The 20499-nt window shown below is 51.1% G+C and overlaps 1 protein-coding gene across 1 annotated transcript; it reads right to left on the reverse strand.

Moving 5' to 3' along the window:
- Positions 1-617: 617 nt before the first annotated feature.
- LOC139576209 (cytochrome b-c1 complex subunit Rieske, mitochondrial-like) lies at positions 618-4235 on the reverse strand. Its single transcript, XM_071401988.1, has 2 exons — positions 3807-4235; positions 618-1361 (listed from the first exon to the last, which is right to left on the reverse strand). Exons 1-2 carry the CDS (start codon positions 4015-4017, stop codon positions 751-753), a joined length of 822 nt encoding a protein of 273 aa, XP_071258089.1. The 5' UTR covers positions 4018-4235; the 3' UTR covers positions 618-750.
- Between the last annotated feature and the right edge of the window lie 16264 nt (positions 4236-20499).

Here is a 20499-nt window from a genome sequence, read left to right on the forward strand (position 1 = left end):
TGCAAGCTGTAAATAGCACACAAAAGGAATATGATTTTCTGTGAAACATTTATTAGCTTAACATGAGTATACATAATGAGCTATCCATCTGTATACAGAGTTAATAGAAGATTGTTCTGTTGCATTAGCATCAATTTAAACACTCAATGCCCTTGTCAGCACCCACTGACCCCTTTTCTTTCTGGTATAGAATGTGTAATGTTAATCTGTGTGACCACCACCAAAGCAAAACAGTGATCTTGATAAGAAAATATACAACCTTATGCAATATTGCCATTAAACAACTGAACCTAGCACTCTAAATCATCCCAACAATATCCAAGATTTTGGATCTCTGAAACGGAGCACATAAAGCCATCATTCATGACATCAAACCTTGAGAATCACCTTCGGACACAATTGTAGGCAACTGTCTGTAAGCAGGTGTACGTTTTTGGTTGAGCAGCAAAATCTTGGTCAATCCCCTTGTACCTGCACTATTAAAACATAATTATTATTAGTAGGCTATTCCATTCCATGAAAGGCGAAAGAAACCCCACTACTCATCTACAACCCAGGTCGTATTTTGGTACAATATAAGATTAACTGAGATTGGGTAAATAAATAAACATGAGAGGTTTTCAATCGGATAAAATGTACATTTATTACTTACAATAATTTATACCACCCTGAAACAGAGGTTGTGCCTGCTAATGGATGGAATAATGAGCCAGACAGAAACATACTGATCTGTGATCTCAGTCCAACAATTTAGCCTACAATTACTGTGTCCTCATCTGGGAACTCATAGTAGGGCACCTCAAGGTTGAGTGGGGCTGGGCCTTTCCTGATGCGGCCAGAGGCATCGTAGTGAGAGCCATGGCAGGGACAGTAGTATCCGCCATAGTCACCAGCATTGGCGATGGGTACACAGCCCAGGTGGGTGCACACGCCAATGACAATGATCCATTTTGGGTTGGCGACGCGGTCCTTGTCGTGCTGGGGGTCACGTAGCTCAGCCATATTCACAGCTTCCTCGGTGGCAATCTCTTTCTCAGACCGGTGGCGGATGAACAGAGGCTTGCCCCTCCACTTGAAGGTCATATTCTTGCCCTCTGGGATCTCTCCCAGCTTGACCTCGATCTTAGACATGGCCAGGACATCAGCTGAGGCACTCATGGAAGAGATAAACTGTGTGGCCACGGTCTTGGCTGTGTAGACACCAACCACGGCTGTGGCCCCGGTGACAAGGTACGAGAAGGTTTTCCTGGACTCACTGCTCTCCTGAGAAGATTTCTTGGGGTCAAGCAACTCAGGCCGACGGTAATCAGAGAAATCTGGCACCTTGATGTCAGTGTGAGCGAATCGGACTGCAGCTTTTGCTGAAAAATAAAACAAGTCCATTAGATAAACAAGCAAAGCAGTATTAAGAGAAAGACAATGGCATGTGATAGGAAAGTACCAGAGGGCACATTATAGAAGCAGATGCATCCAAGTCAATAGCTAGTTCGATAGCAAATTAATGATCAGATTGTATTTAAACTTCACTTTCAAACAAACTAGCAAGCTTTCTAATAGTTAGCTAGCCCATTAGCTGAGTATTCATTATGTCTTGCAATGGAAAACCGTTTAAGAATCAAACGCAACGATTACCTTCCTGAATTTGTCCAATATATTTTTTGTTGTAAAACGTTTTGCAACAAAATCTGCCTAATGAACACACCCTTGACCTACATGTTAGCTACCAACTCCCTTGCTAAAATGTAAGGTTAAACTAGTGACCAAGAAAACACTCACTCTAGCCAGCAGAATCCGACCCTACCATTACACTGAGCTGCATTGGGGTCAGAATGCAAACATGGTTACATTACGACACTGGAGATGGCACAAGATATGGGTCCACGTACCTCAATGTATGGATGGGATATGCCACTGTACTCAATTTGACCTTAATCCACACCGATACATCTCAAATTGTATTTGTCACATGCTCCGAATACAACAGGTGTAGACCTTACAAGCTCTTAAATTAAGAAAAAAGTAAGATAAGAAAAACAAATAATTAAAGAAGCAGTGAATAACAATAGCGGGGCTATATACAGGGGGTACCGGTACAGAGTCAATGTGTCAATGTGCAGGGGCACCGGTGTCGAGGTAATTAAGATAATTATGTAAATGCAGGTAGGGTTGTTAAAGTGGCTATGCATAAATGATAACAGAGTAGCAGCGAGGGGGCAAATAGTCTAGGTACGGTAACCATTTGATTAGCTGTTCAGGAGTCGTGGCTTGGGGGTAGAAGCCTCTTGGACCTAGACTTGGCGCTCTGGTACCGCCTGCCGTGCGGTAGCAGAGAGAACAGTCTATGACTAGGGTTGCTGGAGTCTGACGATTTTTAGGGCCTTCCTCTGACACTGCCTGGTAGAGGTCCTGGATGGCAGGAAGCTTTGCCCTGGTGATGTACTGGGCTGTACGCACTACCCTCTGTAGTGCCTTGCGGTCGGAGGCCGAGGAGTTGCCATACCAGGCAGTGATGCAATCTGTCAGGATGCTCTCGATGGTGCAGCTGTAAAATCTTTTGACGATCTGAAGACCCATGCCAAATTTTTTCAGTCTCCTTAGGTTTGAAATACTGTTTGTTTTCCCGGAAAACTGCCGTTTTGTCCTCATGCTAGCTAGCAGTAGCTATTATGGAATGGCACATCACTTTGAACAACAAAATAAGCTGATTGGTTGACTGCCATTGCAAACTGGCTGCAGTGGCTACTGCTAGCTAGCATGAGGACAAAAATGGCAGTTCTGGGAAAACGAGCAGTATTTCAACCTTCTCGATCTATCAGTGTGGATTAAGGTAACGTTTGGAGTGCAGTTGCATATCCCATCCCTGCATAGAGGTAAGCTTTCCGACCTATATCGCACGCCAGCTCCATGGTGTCTTAATATAGCCATGATTGCGTTCTGACCCCAGTGTAGCTAAGTGTCGACAAGTGTAACGGTAGGGTCGGAATCTGCTGACTATCGTCACTAAGACCCACCTGTATGGGTTATGTAATGTTATTGTAACTAGAATGATCAAAATATGACATTACTACACATCAGTAAAAGGTAGCAGCTAGTTAGCTAGTCAGGTTGTGACCCCAGACTCCAGTCACATAGTTTCTTTAACCCAGAGGCGCAACACCGAGAGACTTCCGGGAACGCTTGCAAAATAGACCAAGCAGACCAGGAAAGCGTTTGCAAAGTCAATGAGGTGTTATACCCAATGACATATTTCTGCGCATGAGTTTAGCTAGGTAACGTCGACATTGTATCGCATATAAGCATGATCGGGGATTTCTATTGGAGAAGCAGTTTCTGCCTATCTTCAAACTATACTGTCTTTGTGCCCCATACTGCAGTGCTGCTCCTCCTGCTAGTTAAAATGTCTTAGACTCGTTCATCATGGGCATCCAACTTACTTAGCTAACTAACTAGATAATTGTTAAAATATTATTATACCCAATCGATATGATAAATTAATTGTACTTCTACCTAACATGTTGTTTGTGGTTGTTGGTTCAAACCGTTGGTCTTGACCTCGCAGTCAACTACCTTAGTTAGCTAGCCGGTTGGCTAGGCCGCTTCTAGCCAATGCACTCTACACAGCTAACATTAGTAAACTAATGAACACTAGGCTAAATTATGAAACAATCCTCAGATTCCACAGCATATCATTTGGACTTCAGTAAAATACAATATCACGTCGTAACATCGTAAGTCAATGACTCAAGTAAAACAAACAACTCGATTACTAACATTAGCCCTGAGATACTGCTAGCTTAGCTACTTACCATTTATGCTAACTGATACTGCAGGCCCAGTCTTTGGACTCTGACCGTTCAGGGACTCGCGGGTAAGGAAAGGTTTCTTCGCGTCTACCAACACTTTCTCTCCTTTTACAACCACCCCTGGAATAAGGGCTTTGAGGGGTCCAGCAACTGCATAGTTCGTAGCCTGCAAGTATGGGGAAAATGCCCCCGAACGAGCGGCAAGGGACATCATCTTTTTAGCGAGAGAGGCTCCTTGCAATGCTAGCTAGCTACGACCTTGCCTATATTGTGCAAGGGGAAAAGGCGCTGGCTGATTACGCAACACGTCAGGTGACGAAATTACGTATATACGAAGGGTTACCTTTTCTACTGTGATGAGCAATATCTAATCCATTCTTCTCTTAGGGAATTCTTATTTGATGAAAATACTTAGTGATTTTCTGACACTAAATTGTTTCATGTGTTTTGTTTTACACTTTTACATTTTTTGCTCAAGTTTGAGATAACTAATCATAATTTGCATAAACTTATTCCCCGCTTTGATAGCTGGGGCGGGCCTAGTGGTTAGAGCGTTGGACCAGTATGAAAGCTTGGTGGATCGAATACCCGAGCTGTCGTTCTGCCCCTGAACAAGGCAGTTAACGCACTGTTGGCCGTCATTGTAAATAAGAATTTGTTCTTAAATGACTTGCCTAGTTAAATTACATTTACATTTAAATATCACATTAGGACCTATATTTAATAATTATCCTCATCATGCAGAAAAATACTAAATATTATGCATAGCTGCTATTTGTGTAACGGTTATACATTGACTTCATAGGTGGTGACATATAGATATTCAAAATACATCTTTGTCCAAATTTAGGCCCCTGTCATGCATTTTTTTTTACATTACATTTTTTTTCTATTTCACCTTTATTTAACCAGGTAGGCCAGTTGAGAACAAGTTCTCATTTACAACTGCGACCTGGGCAAGATAAAGCAAAGCAGTGCGACAAAAACAACAACACAGAGTTACACATAAACAAACGTACAGTCAATAACACAATAGAAAAATCTACATACAGTGTGTGCAAATGTAGGAGAGTAGGGAGGTAAGGCAATAAATAGGCCACAGAAGAGAAATTATTACAATTTAGCATTAACACTGGAGTGATAGATGTGCAGAGGATGATGTGCAAGTAGTGATACTGGGGTGCAAAAGAGCAAGAGGATAAGTAACAATATGGGGATGAGGTAGTTAGGTGTGCTATATACAGATTGGCTGTGTACAGGTACAGTGATCGGTAAGCGGCTCTGACAGCTGCTGCTTAAAGTTAGAGAGGGAGATATAAGACTCCAGCTTCAGTGATTTTTGTAATTAGTTCCAGTCATTGGCAGCAGAGGACTGGAAGGAAAGGCGGCCAAAGTAAGTTGGCTTTGGGGATGACCAGTAAAATATACCTGCTGGAGCGCGTGCTATGGGTGGGTGTTGCTATGGTGACCAGTGAGCTGAGATAAGACGGGGCTTTACCTAGCAAAGACTTATAGATGACCTGGAGCCTGTGGGTTTGGCAACGAATATGTAGTGAGGGCCAGCCAACGAGAGCGTACAGGTCGCAGTGGTGGGTAGTATATGGGGCTTTGGTGACAAAACAGATGACACTGTGATAGACTACATCCAGTTTGCTGAGTAGAGTGTTGGAGGCTATTTTGTAAATGACATCGCCGAAGTCAAGGATCAGTAGGATATTCAGTTTTACGAGGCTATGTTTGGCAGCATGAGTGAAGGATGCTTTGTTTCGAAATAGGAAGCCGATTCTAGATTTTATTTTGGATTGGAGATGCTTAATGTGAGTTTGGAAGGAGAGTTTACAATCTAACCAGACACCTAGGCATTTGTAGTTGTCCACATATTCTAAGTCAGAACCGTCCGTGGTAGTGATGCTAGTCGGGCGGGAGGGTGCATGCAGCAATCGGTTGAAGAGCATGCACTTAGTTTTACTAGCATTTAAAAGCAGTTGAAGGCCACGGAAGGAGTGTTGTATGGCATTGAAGCTCGTTTGGAGGTTTGTTAGCACAGTGTCCAAAGAAGGGCCAGAAGTATACAGAATGGTGTCGTCTGCGTAGAGGTGGATCAGAGAATCACCAGCAGCAAGAGCGACATCATTGATATACACAGAGAAAAGAGTCGGCCCGAGAAAAGAACCCTGTGGCACCCCCATAGAGACTGCCAGAGGTCCGGACAACAGGCCCTCCGATTTGACACACTGAACTCTGTCTGAGAAGTAGTTGGTGAACCAGGCGAGGCAGTCACTTGAGAAGCCAAGGCTATTGAGTCTGCCGATAAGAATGCGGTGATTGACAGAGTCGAAAGCCTTGGCCAGGTCGATGAAGACGGCTGCACAGTACTGTCTTTTATCGATGCCGGTTATGATATCGTTTAGGACCTTGAGCGTGGCTGAGGTGCACCCATGACCAGCTCGGAAACCAGATTGCATAGTGGAGAAGGTACGGTGGGATTCGAAATGGTTGGTTATCTGTTTATTAACTTTGTTTTTGAAGATTTTAGAAAGTCAGGACATGATGGATAACAGTTTGGGTCTAGAGTATAACAGTTTAGGTCTAGAGTGTCTCCCCCTTTGAAGAGGGGGATGACCGCTGCAGCTTTCCAATCTTTGGGGATCTCAGACGATACGAAAGAGAGGTTGAATAGGCTAGTAATAGGGGTTGCAACAATTTCGACGGATCATTTTAGAAAGAGATTGTCTAGCCCAGCTGATTTGTAGGGATCCAGATTTTGCAGCTCTTTCAGAACATCAGCTGTCTGGATTTGGGTGAAGGAGAAGCGGGGGGAGGGGGGGGGGGGGCTTGGGGAAGTTGCTGCAGGGGGTGCTGAGATGTTGGCCGGGGTAGGGGTAGCCAGGTGGAAAGCATGGACAGCCGTGTAAAAATGCTTATTGAAATTATAGATTATTGTAGATTTATCGGTGTTTTCTGTCCTCAGTGCAGTAGGCAGCTGGGAGGAGGTGCTCTTATTCTTCATGGACTTTACAGTGTCCCATTAGTGCTACAGGATTTTTGGTGGCCTTCCTAAGCTGGGGTTCAGACACGGCTAGGACATCAGGGTTGGCGGAGTGGGTTAAAGCAGGAAATAAAACAAATTTAGGGAGGAGGCTTCTAATGTTAACATGCATGAAACCAAGGCTTTTACTGTTACATAAGTCAACAAATGAGAGCACCTGGGGATTGGGAGTGGTGCTGGGGCTGCAGGGCCTGGGTTAACCTCTACATCACCAGAGGAACAGAGGAGGAGTAGGGTAAGGGTGCAACTAAAGGCTATAAGAACTGGTCATCTAGTGCGTTCGGAACAGAGAGTAAAAGGAGCAGATGTCTGGGTGCGGAAGAATAGATTCAAGGCATAATGTACAGACAAGGGTATGGTAGGATGTGAGTACAGTGGAGGTAAACCTATGCATTGAGTGACGATGAGAGAGGTTTTGTTTCTTGAGGCACCATTTAAGCCAGGTGAGGCATGTGTGGGGGTGGAACAAAAGGGCTAACTAAGGCATGAGCAGGGCTGGAGCTTCTACAGTGAAATAAGACAATAATCACTAACCAAAACAGCAATGGACAAGGCATATTGACATTAGGGAGAGGCATGTGTAGCCGAGTGATCATAGGGTCCAGTGAGTAGCTCGGCGAGCTGGAGACACGGCGATTCAGGAAGCTAGCGGGCCGGGGCTAGCAGGCTAGCAGATTGAAGCATTGAAGGTACCTAAACTAGGTAGCTAGCTAGCTTTCTTGCAATGATTGAGTCTTACATTTAAACATAACTAGTAACATGACTTTGTAAGCATGCAGTGTCACTTTTGATTCTAAATTGCAGATTCATAACTACCCCAAGATGTACTATTAAGGCGCATCAGGACTGTTGTACACATTGGCCGCGACATCGTCAATACTTCAATTAATAACCCAAGAGACACTCCTCTTGGGTGAAGGAGAGATAATGCATAACTGAGGGGCACAAATACATTTCTTAAATATCTCTTGGAGGGCCAGAAAATAAATTAACAGCGGACAATCATTTTCACCTGGTCAAAAACCTCCAAATCCTTCTCAGTCCGTGCCTGAAGGTGATCCTCGAAAGTGTTCTGATCTGGTTAGACATCTTCCACCACATCAGTTGGGGTTTCATCGATCTGAAAGTACGTTATACAAAAATAGCAATAGACAAACAACACTAAATCGATGACAAATTTGAAAAAGTACAGTATATGCAATAATTGTATATACAATTGAATTGTTTACCTCAGTCAACAGCTGCGGCTCCCGTCCGTACTCCGTGGAGGCCTGGATGCTGTTATTGTGTGCAAAGAGAATTACCTTCAGGTTGGTGTCCCACCCTTCCTGGTACCAATCAAGGGTCTGGTTAGTCCAAACGTGGAGGAGGGGTTAGGAAAGCGATATCTATTGACAATGTAAGATATTGAAATACGTCTGATTATTTACCATGGAAAAACTAATTGTAAAGTATAAATAAAACAAACCATTGCTGACAGAATATATCCTATAGCATCCGTACCTTGTTCCAGCGTTCATGACCTCGGTCACTCAAGATGACCACAGGAGAACCGTGGGTGTAGAAGATGTCCATCATCTCGTTGGAGGTGGCCTCGCCAGTCTCGTCCTTGATGGGTATCATACAAAACGAAAATCTATTTTTGGTTCCAAGCACCATTTTTAATGTGTTATAGAAGGGAATTTAGAGATAAGCACATACTCTTCCTTTACTGACCTTAATGGGTATTGCCTCCATCCACTTGGTAAAGTGATTGGTCGCCGTCAGACACCAGCTGTTGCCATTCCTGGATTTCGTGAAGGGTCTGATGAGGTCCACCCCTAACATTTAAGGTGTTCGAGATAAGATGACTTTATTCTTACCCGTATCATACAGAATGCAGATTTTCATATTTGTAAGGATACTGACACACACACACACACATTCTATAATAATGAAATCTGCTGTGGTCAAATAAAGCAACCATTACAAAACAACTTATCAGGGCAAAATTTGAATTTGGACACTTACCGATCATGTGCCTCGATGAAACAACTTTAACGGGCGCCACAAATTTGGCGCAACGGTCTTTGCCCTCTCAAACTTCTGGCTGGCTAGACAGGGTACTGACTAAGAAAAAAGTAACAAATTTAAACATTGTGTGCTCTCTGATATGACATTCATTGAAATCATAATCATTTCAGATATAATAGAATGTGATTGATAAACAAAAGGTTATTTCAATTGCCCAGCTGACCACCTCCTTGACAATTCCCAATCAGAAGAAGTGTAGGTTGATTTTGGCAATCATGCCAAGAGAAAAGTTGTTGAAATACTCAAGTCTAAGTACATTTGCGCTGTCTTTCTCGCTCTGTTTCTCTCTGTCTGTCTTCCACTCTCTTCCCACCTCTCTCTCCCTCTCTCAATTCAATCCTTTCTTTCTCACTTCCTTCCTTCCTCTCCCCCCCTCTCTCTGTGTCTGTCTAGCGAAGACACCTAGTTCAGGGTATTTGGAATTACCATAATTGCTTAAACCTATCCATTTGATTGATCAGGTTTAACTTATAGCTAGATGCCTCTATATGACAGACATATAATTATATCAGTGGAGGCTGCTGAGGGGAGGACGGCTAATAATAATGGCTGGAATGGACTCAATGGAATGGTATCAACCACATAGCAAAATCCATGCAGTTATCTAATAGAAGTTAACTGCTTAACGTTACCCTGAGTTTCTCTGAATGTTGCGCCTCTTGTTGAGATCAGTGGTGCCTTCATAGTACTTTGCCTGGTTGGAAAGATAAAAGAAAATCTCCTCGAAGGATGCCATTGAAGTGCAAGCTACATACAGAAAGCTACAATAACAATTACAGTTGCTAGCTAGCTAACATTAGCCAAGTTAAACTGTCTGGCTACCTAGCTGGCAACAGCCCTAGCAACAGAAGCTAGAACTCATCGAATCCCATTGTGACTTGGGCTGGACGACACTTTTTGTCAGGGGGACCTTATTTGGCATGACAGGCTCCCTAACCAAAGATAGCATATGATAGCAAAATGTGTAGAATAGCATGACATTTGCTTTAAAACTGCAAAATGCACAGTAGCATAAGATGAGCTATAAAACAGCACACTTTTCTCCCAGACCCATGACGAAAAGTGTAGAATTGCAGGAAATTGGATTTAAAACTGCAACATTTTCTCTTTGCCTCATGACAAAATAGAAAATGATAGGATTAACTTTCCCAAGGGGGAAATTGTCTTAGACACACATTACTGCTATACACAAAATAGACACTGTACATTACAGACTCAACATAATACCTTGCATGTTATTATTATCATACACATTGTAAACTTCTCATTGGGCCACATACATAATACTTAGCATATTCCCTTATTCTGTCAGTGGCGCACTAACACAGCTCAGCGTTACTTACATGTATTGCTGTTCGCTTGTAGACCGTCATTGTAAATAAGAATTGGTTCTTAACTGACTTGCCAAGTCAAGTAAAACAATTTAAAAAAAATGCTGTTTAGGTATTTATTGGATATATGAATGAAGGAATGCTTGTACCTGTTCAGCTTACATGTAGGGACCCTATAACATTTGGCTGAGGGGAGGAGCTATAGCGTCTGCCTGAGGGGAGGAGGGACCCTGTCGTGTCTGTCTGCGGGGAGGAGGGACCTTATAGCGTCTACCTGAGGGGAGGAGCTATAGCGTCTGCCTGAGGGGAGGAGGGACCCTATAGCGTCTGTCTGCGGGGAGGAGGGACCCTATAGCGCCTGCCTGAGGGGAGGAGGGACCCTATAGCGTCTGCCTGAGTGGAGGAGCTATAGCGTCTGCCTGAGGGGAGGAGGGACCCTATAGCGTCTGCCTGAGTGGAGGAGCTATAGCGTCTGCCTGAGGGGAGGAGGGACCCATAGCATCTGCCTGCGGGGAGGAGGGACCCTATAGTGTCTGCCTGAGGGGAGGAGGGACCCTATAGCGTCTGCCTGAGGGGAGGGACTTTATAGTGTCTACCTGAGGGGAGGAGGGACCCTATAGCGTCTTCCTGAGGGGAGGGACTTTATTGTCTCTACCTGAGGGGAGGAGGGACCCTATAGCGTTCTCCTGAGGGGAGGAGCTATAGCGTCTGTCTGCGTGGAGGAGGGACCCTATAAGGTCTGCCTGAGGGGAGGAGCTATAGCGTCTGCCTGAGGGGAGGAGGAACCCTATAGAGTCTGTCTGCGGGGAGGAGGGACCCTATAGCGTCTGTCTGCGGGGAGGAGGGACCCATAGCATCTGCCTGCGGGGAGGAGGGACCCTATAATGTCTGTCTGAGGGAAGGAGGGACCCTATAGTGTATGTCTGCGGGGAGGAGGGACCCTATAGTGTCTGTCTGCGGGGAGAAGGGACCTTATAGCGTCTGTCTGCGGGGAGGAGGGACCCTATAGTGTCTGTCTGCGGGGAGGAGGGACCTTATAGTGTCTGTCTGCGGGGAGGAGGGACCCTATAGTGTCTGTCTGCGGGGAGGAGGGACCCTATAGCGTCTGTCTGCGGGGAGGAGGGACCCTATAGTGTCTGTCTGCGGGGAGGAGGGACCCTATAGTGTCTGTCTGCGGGGAGGAGGGACCTTATAGTGTCTGTCTGCGGGGAGGAGGGACCCTATAGTGTCTGTCTGCGGGGAGGAGGGACCCTATAGTGTCTGTCTGCGGGGAGGAGGGACCCTATAGTGTCTGTCTGCGGGGAGGAGGGACCTTATAGTGTCTGTCTGCGGGGAGGAGGGACCCTATAGCGTCTGCCTGAGGGGAGGGACTTTATTGTGTCTACCTGAGGGGAGGAGGGACCCTATAGCGTCTGCCTGAGGGGAGGAGGGACCCTATAGCATCTGTCTGCGGGGAGGAGGGACCCATAGCATCTGCCTGCGGGGAGGAGGGACCCTATAGTGTCTGTCTGAGGGGAGGAGGGACCCAATAGTGTCTGTCTGCGGGGAGGAGGGACCCTATAGCGTCTGCCTGAGGGGAGGGACTTTATAGTGTCTACCTGAGGGGAGGAGGGACCCTATAGCGTCTGCTTGAGGGGAGGAGCTATAGCGTCTGCCTGAGGGGAGGAGGGACCCTGTCGTGTCTGTCTGCGGGGAGGAGGGACCTTATAGCGTCTACCTGAGGGGAGGAGCTATAGCGTCTGCCTGAGGGGAGGAGGGACCCTATAGCGTCTGTCTGCGGGGAGGAGGGACCCTATAGCGCCTGCCTGAGGGGAGGAGGGACCCTATAGCGTCTGCCTGAGTGGAGGAGCTATAGCGTCTGCCTGAGGGGAGGAGGGACCCTATAGCGTCTGCCTGAGTGGAGGAGCTATAGCGTCTGCCTGAGGGGAGGAGGGACTCATAGCATCTGCCTGCGGGGAGGAGGGACCCTATAGTGTCTGCCTGAGGGGAGGAGGGACCCTATAGCGTCTGCCTGAGGGGAGGGACTTTATAGTGTCTACCTGAGGGGAGGAGGGACCCTATAGCGTCTGCCTGAGGGGAGGGACTTTATTGTGTCTACCTGAGGGGAGGAGGGACCCTATAGCGTCTTCCTGAGGGGAGGGACTTTATTGTCTCTACCTGAGGGGAGGAGGGACCCTATAGCGTTCTCCTGAGGGGAGGAGCAATAGCGTCTGTCTGCGTGGAGGAGGGACCCTATAGGGTCTGCCTGAGGGGAGGAGCTATAGCGTGTGCCTGAGGGGAGGAGGAACCCTATAGAGTCTGTCTGCGGGGAGGAGGGACCCTATAGCGTCTGTCTGCGGGGAGGAGGGACCCACAGCATCTGCCTGCGGGGAGGAGGGACCTTATAGTGTCTGTCTGAGGGGAGGAGGGACCCTATAGTGTATGTCTGCGGGGAGGAGGGACCCTATAGTGTCTGTCTGCGGGCAGGAGGGACCCTATAGTGTCTGTCTGCGGGGAGGAGGGACCCTATAGTGTCTGTCTGAGGGGTGGAGGGACCCTATAGTGTCTGTCTGAGGGGTGGAGGGACCCTATAGTGTCTGTCTGAGGGGAGGAGGGACCCTATAGTGTATGTCTGCGGGGAGGAGGGACCCTATAGTGTCTGTCTGAGGGGTGGAGGGACCCTATAGTGTCTGTCTGAGGGGAGGAGGGACCCTATAGTGTATGTCTGCGGGGAGGAGGGACCCTATAGTGTCTGTCTGCGGGGAGGAGGGACCCTATAGTGTCTGTCTGCGGGGAGGAGGGACCCTATAGTGTCTGTCTGCGGGGAGGAGGGACCTTATAGCGTCTGTCTGCGGGGAGGAGGGACCCTATAGTGTCTGTCTGCTGGGAGGAGGGACCTTATAGCGTCTGTCTGCGGGGAGGAGGGACCCTATAGTGTCTGTCTGCGGGGAGGAGGGACCCTATAGTGTCTGTCAGCGGGGAAGAGGGACCCTATAGTGTCTGTCTGCGGGGAGGAGGGACCTTATAGCGTCTGTCTGCGGGGAGGAGGGACCCTATATTGTCTGTCTGTGGGGAGGAGGGATCCATAGCATCTGTCTGCGGGGAGGAGGGACCCTATAGTGTCTGTCTGCGGGGAGGAGGGACCTTATAGCATCGGTCTGCGGGGAGGAGGGACCCTATAGCGTCTGCCTGAGGGGAGGGACTTTATTGTGTCTACCTGAGGGGAGGAGGGACCCTATAGTTTCTTCCTGAGGGGAGGAGGGACCTTATAGCATCTGTCTGCGGGGAGGAGGGACCCTATAGTGTCTGTCTGAGGGGAGGAGGGACCCTATAGTGTCTGTCTGCGGGGAGGAGGGACCCTATAGTGTCTGTCTGCGGGGAGAAGGGACCTTATAGCGTCTGTCTGCGGGGAGGAGGGACCCTATAGTGTCTGTCTGCGGGGAGGAGGGACCTTATAGTGTCTGTCTGCGGGGAGGAGGGACCCTATAGTGTCTGTCTGCGGGGAGGAGGGACCCTATAGCGTCTGTCTGCGGGGAGGAGGGACCCTATAGTGTCTGTCTGCGGGGAGGAGGGACCCTATAGTGTCTGTCTGCGGGGAGGAGGGACCTTATAGCGTCTGTCTGCGGGGAGGAGGGACCTTATAGCATCTGTCTGCGGGGAGGAGGGACCCTATAGCATCTGTCTGCGGGAGGAGGGACCTTATAGTGTCTGTCTGCGGGGAGGAGGGACCCTATAGCGTCTGCCTGAGGGGAGGGACTTTATTGTGTCTACCTGAGGGGAGGAGGGACCCTATAGCATCTTCCTGAGGGGAGGAGGGACCCTATAGCATCTGTCTGCGGGGAGGAGGGACCCATAGCATCTGCCTGCGGGGAGGAGGGACCCTATAGTGTCTGTCTGAGGGGAGGAGGGACCCTATAGTGTCTGTCTGCGGGGAGGAGGGACCCTATAGCGTCTGCCTGAGGGAAGGGACTTTATAGTGTCTACCTGAGGGGAGGAAGGACCCTATAGCGTCCTCCTGAGGGGAGGAGGGACCCTATAGCATCTGTCTGCGGGGAGGAGGGACCCATAGCATCTGCCTGCGGGGAGGAGGGACTCTATAGTGTCTGTCTGAGGGGAGGAGGGACCCTATAGCATCTGTCTGCGGGGAGGAGGGACCCATAGCATCTGCCTGCGGGGAGGAGGGACCCTATAGTGTCTGTCTGAGGGGAGGAGGGACCCTATAGTGTCTGTCTGCGGGGAGGAGGGACCCTATAGTGTCTGTCTGCGGGGAGGAGGGACCTTATAGCGTCTTCCTGAGGGGAGGAGCTATAGCGTCTGTCTGCGTGGAGGGACCCTATAGGGTCTGCCTGAGGGGAGGAACTATAGCGTCTGCCTGAGGGGAGGGACTTTATTGTGTCTACCTGAGGGGAGGAGGGACCCTATAGCGTCTTCCTGAGGGGAGGAGGGACCCTATAGCATCTGTCTGCGGGGAGGAGGGACCCTATAGCATCTGTCTGCGGGGAGGAGGGACCCATAGCATCTGCCTGCGGGGAGGAGGGACCCTATAGTGTCTGTCTGCGGGGAGGAGGGACCCTATAGAGTCTGTCTGCGGGGAGGAGGGACCCTGTAGTGTCTGTCTGCGGGGAGGAGGGACCCTATAGCGTCTGCCTGAGGGGAGGGACTTTATAGTGTCTACCTGAGGGTAGGAGGGACCCTATAGCGTCTTCCTGAGGGGAGGAGGGACCCTATAGCATCTGTCTGCGGGGAGGAGGGACCCATAGCATCTGCCTGCGGGGAGGAGGGACCCTGTAGTGTCTGTCTGCGGGGAGGGGGGACCCTATAGCGTCTGTCTGAGGGGAGGGACTTTATAGTGTCTACCTGAGGGGAGGAGGGACCCTATAGCGTCTTCCTGAGGGGAGGAGGGACCATGTAGTGTCTGTCTACGGGGAGGAGGGACCCTATAGCGTCTGCCTGAGGGGAGGGACTTTATAGTGTCTACCTGAGGGGAGGAGGGACCCTATAGCATCTGTCTGCGGGGAGGAGGGACCCATAGCATCTGCCTGCGGGGAGGAGGGACCCTATAGTATCTGTCTGCGGGGAGGGACTTTATAGTGTCTACCTGAGGGGAGGAGGGACCCTATAGTGTCTGTCTGCGGGGAGGAGGGACCCTATAGTGTCTGTCTGCGGGGAGGAGGGACCTTATAGCGTCTGTCTGCGGGGAGGAGGGACCCTATAGTGTCTGCCTGAGGGGAGGGACTTTATAGTGTCTACCTGAGGGGAGGAGGGACCCTATACCGTCTGCCTGAGGGGAGGGACTTTATTGTGTCTACCTGAAGGGAGGAGGGACCCTATAGCGTCTTCCTGAGGGGAGGGACTTTATTGTGTCTACCTGAGGGGAGGAGGGACCCTATAGCGTCTTCCTGAGGGGAGGAGCTATAGCGTCTGTCTGCGTGGAGGAGGGACCCTATAGGGTCTGCCTGAGGGGAGGAGCTATAGCGTCTGCCTGAGGGGAGGAGGGACCCTATAGAGTCTGTCTGCGGGGAGGAGGAACCCTATAGCGTCTGTCTGCGGGGAGGAGGGACCCATAGCATCTGCCTGCGGGGAAGAGGGACCCTATAGTGTCTGTCTGCGGGGAGGAGGGACCTTATAGCGTCTGTCTGCGGGGAGGAGGGACCCTATAGAGTCTGTCTGCGGCGAGGAGGGACCCTATAGTGTCTGTCTGCGGGGAGGAGGGACCTTATAGCGTCTGTCTGCGGGGAGGAGGGACCCTATAGTGTCTGTCTGCGGGGAGGAGGGACCCTATAGTGTCTGTCTGCGGGGAGGAGGGACCTTATAGCGTCTGTCTGCGGGGAGGAGGGACCTTATAGCATCTGTCTGCGGGGAGGAGGGACCCTATAGCATCTGTCTGCGGGGAGGAGGGACCTTATAGTGTCTGTCTGCGGGGAGGAGGGACCCTATAGCGTCTGCCTGAGGGGAGGGACTTTATTGTGTCTACCTGAGGGGAGGAGGGACCCTATAGCGTCTTCCTGAGGGGAGGAGGGACCCTATAGCATCTGTCTGCGGGGAGGAGGGACCCTATAGTGTCTGTCTGCGGGGAGGAGGGACCCTATAGTGTCTGTGTGAGGGGAGGAGGGACCCTGTAGTGTCTGTCTGCGGGGAGGAGGGACCCTATAGCGTCTGCCTGAGGGGAGTGACTTTATAGTGTCTACCTGAGGGGAGGAGGGACCCTATAGCGTCTTCCTGAGGGGAGGAGGGACCCTATAGCATCTGTCTGCGTGGAGGAGGGACCCATAGCATCTGCCTGCGGGGAGGAGGGACCCTATAGTGTCTGTCTGCGGGGAGGAGGGACCCTATAGTGTCTGTCTGAGGGGAGGAGGGACCCTGTAGTGTCTGTCTGCGGGGAGGAGGGACCCTATAGCGTCTGCCTGAGGGGAGGGACTTTATAGTGTCTACCTGAGGGGAGCAGGGACCCAATAGCGTCTTCCTGAGGGGAGGAGCTATAGCGTCTGTCTGCGTGGAGGAGGGACCCTATAGGGTCTGCCTGAGGGGAGGAGCTATAGCGTCTGCCTGAGGGGAGGAGGAACCCTATAGAGTCTGTCTGCGGGGAGGAGGAACCCTATAGCGTCTGTCTGCGGGGAGGAGGGACCCATAGCATCTGCCTGCGGGGAAGAGGGACCCATAGCATCTGCCTGCGGGGAGGAGGGACCCTATAGTGTCTGTCTGCGGGGAGGAGGGACCTTATAGCGTCTGTCTGCGGGGAGGAGGGACCCTATAGAGTCTGTCTGCGGGGAGGAGGGACCCTATAGTGTCTGTCTGAGGGGTGGAGGGACCCTATAGTGTCTGTCTGAGGGGAGGAGGGACCCTATAGTGTCTGTCTGCGGGGAGGAGGGACCCTATAGTGTCTGTCTGCGGGGAGGAGGAACCTTATAGCGTCTGTCTGCGGGGAGGAGGGACCCTATAGTGTCTGTCTGCGGGGAGGAGGGACCTTATAGCGTCTGTCTGCGGGGAGGAGGGACCCTATAGTGTCTGTCTGCGGGGAGGAGGGACCTTATAGCGTCTGTCTGCGGGGAGGAGGGACCTTATAGCATCTGTCTGCGGGGAGGAGGGACCCTATAGCATCTGTCTGCGGGGAGGAGGGACCTTATAGTGTCTGTCTGCGGGGAGGAGGGACCCTATAGCGTCTGCCTGAGGGGAGGGACTTTATTGTGTCTACCTGAGGGGAGGAGGGACCCTATAGCGTCTTCCTGAGGGGAGGAGGGACCCTATAGCATCTGTCTGCGGGGAGGAGGGACCCTATAGTGTCTGTCTGCGGGGAGGAGGGACCATATAGTGTCTGTGTGAGGGGAGGAGGGACCCTGTAGTGTCTGTCTGCGGGGAGGAGGGACCCTATAGCGTCTGCCTGAGGGGAGTGACTTTATAGTGTCTACCTGAGGGGAGGAGGGACCCTATAGCGTCTTCCTGAGGGGAGGAGGGACCCTATAGCATCTGTCTGCGTGGAGGAGGGACCCATAGCATCTGCCTGCGGGGAGGAGGGACCCTATAGTGTCTGTCTGCGGGGAGGAGGGACCCTATAGTGTCTGTCTGAGGGGAGGAGGGACCCTGTAGTGTCTGTCTGCGGGGAGGAGGGACCCTATAGCGTCTGCCTGAGGGGAGGGACTTTATAGTGTCTACCTGAGGGGAGCAGGGACCCAATAGCGTCTTCCTGAGGGGAGGAGCTATAGCGTCTGTCTGCGTGGAGGAGGGACCCTATAGGGTCTGCCTGAGGGGAGGAGCTATAGCGTCTGCCTGAGGGGAGGAGGAACCCTATAGAGTCTGTCTGCGGGGAGGAGGAACCCTATAGCGTCTGTCTGCGGGGAGGAGGGACCCATAGCACCTGCCTGCGGGGAAGAGGGACCCATAGCATCTGCCTGCGGGGAGGAGGGACCCTATAGTGTCTGTCTGCGGGGAGGAGGGACCTTATAGCGTCTGTCTGCGGGGAGGAGGGACCCTATAGAGTCTGTCTGCGGGGAGGAGGGACCCTATAGTGTCTGTCTGAGGGGTGGAGGGACCCTATAGTGTCTGTCTGAGGGGAGGAGGGACCCTATAGTGTCTGTCTGCGGGGAGGAGGGACCCTATAGTGTCTGTCTGCGGGGAGGAGGAACCTTATAGCGTCTGTCTGCGGGGAGGAGGGACCCTATAGTGTCTGTCTGCGGGGAGGAGGGACCTTATAGCGTCTGTCTGCGGGGAGGAGGGACCCTATAGCGTCTGCCTGAGGGGAGGGACTTTATTGTGTCTACCTGAGGAGAGGAGGGACCCTATAGCGTCTTCCTGAGGGGAGGAGGGACCCTATAGCGTCTTCCTGAGGGGAGGGACTTTATTGTGTCTACCTGAGGAGAGGAGGGACCCTATAGCGTCTTCCTGAGGGGAGGAGGGACCCTATAGTGTCTGTCTGCGGGGAGGATGGACCTTATAGCGTCTGTCTGCGGGGAGGAGGGACCCTATAGTGTCTGTCTGCGGGGAGGAGGGACCCATAGCGTCTGCCTGAGGGGAGGGACTTTATTGTGTCTACCTGAGGGGAGGAGGGACCCTATAGCGTCTTCCTGAGGGGAGGAGGGTGTCACGCCCTGGCCTTAGTATTCTTTGTTTTCTTTATTATTTTAGTTAGGTCAGGGTGTGACATGGGGTATGTTTGTGTTTTGGGTGTTTATTATGGTAAAGGGGGTGTTGGTTTTAGTGTATGGGTTTGTGTTGAGTGTATGTGTCTAGGATTGTCTATGGTTGAGTGTAGGTGTTTAGGAAAGTCTATGGTTACCTGATTTGGTTCTCAATCAGAGACAGCTGGTTATTGTTGTCTCTGATTGGGAGCCATATTTAAGGTAGCCATAGGCTTTAGGTGTTTGTGGGTAATTGTCTATGTCAATGTTCTATGTTGCATGTGTGCACTAGTTCGTTATAGCTTCACGATCGTTTGTTGTTTTTGTTAGTTTGTTAAAGTGTTTCGTGTTGTGTTCTTTCATCTTCTATAATAAAGAGAAGATGTATCATTATCACGCTGCGCCTTGGTCCGTCTCTCCACACGATCGTGACAGAATTACCCACCAAAGGATCAAGCAGCGTGACAAGCGGCAACAGGAGCAAGGCATCAAGGATTCTTGGACATGGGAGGAGATATTGGATGGAAAGGGACCTTGGGCTCAACCTGGAGAATATCGCCGTCCCAAAGCTGAGCTGGAGGCAGCGAAAGCAGAGAGGCGGCGATATGAGGAGGCAGCAAGGAGGCAAGGCTGGAAGCCCGTGAGTACTACCCAAACATTTCTTGGGGGGGGGCTAGGAGGTAGTGGGCCGAGGGCAGGTAGGAGACCTGCGCCCACTTCCCAGGCTAACCGTGGAGAGCGGGAGTACGGGCAGACACCGTGTTACGCAGTAGAGCGCACGGTGTCTCCTGTACGTGTGCATAGCCCAGTGCGGGTTATTCCACCTCCCCGCACTGGTAGGGCTAGATTGAGCATTGAGCCAAGTGCCATGAAGCCGGCTCTACCTATCTGGCCACCAGTGCGTCTCCTCGGGCCGGCTTACATGGCACCAGCCTTACGCATGGTGTCCCCGGTTCGCCTACATAGCCCGGTGCGGGTTATTCCACCTCCCCGCACTGGTCGGGCGACGGGGAGCATTCAACCAGGTAAGGTTGGGCAGGCTCGGTGCTCAAGGGAGCCAGTACGCCTGCACGGTCCGGTATTTCCGGCGCCACCTCCCCGCCCCAGTCCAGTTCCACCAGTGCCTACACCACGCACCAGGCTTCCAGTGTGTCTCCAGAGCCCTGTTCCTCCTCCACGCACTCGTCCAATGGTGCGTGTCTCCAGCCCATTACCACCAGTGCCTACGCCACGCACCAAGCCTCCTGTGCGTCTCCAGAGTCCTGTGCATCCTGTTGCTGCTCCCCGCACTAGCCTTGAAGTGCGTGTCCCCAGCCCGGTACCACCAGTGCCGGCACCACGCACTAGGCCTAATGTGCGTATCCAGGGTCCAGTATGCCCTGTTCCTTCTCCCCGCACTAGCCTGAAGGTGCGTGTCCTTAGCCCGGTGCCTCCAGTTCCGGCACCACGCACCAGGTCTACAGTGCGCCTTATCCGGCCAGAGCCATCCGTCTCCCCAGCGCCATCTGAGCCATCCGTCTCCCCAGCGCCATCTGAGCCATCCGTCTCCCCAGCGCCATCTGAGCCATCCGTCTCCCCAGCGCCATCTGAGCCATCCGTCTCCCCAGCGCCATCTGAGCCATCCGTCTCCCCAGCGCCATCTGAGCCATCCG

This window comes from Salvelinus alpinus, chromosome 5 (assembly GCF_045679555.1).
Source record: "Salvelinus alpinus chromosome 5, SLU_Salpinus.1, whole genome shotgun sequence".
NCBI lineage: Eukaryota > Metazoa > Chordata > Actinopteri > Salmoniformes > Salmonidae > Salvelinus > Salvelinus alpinus.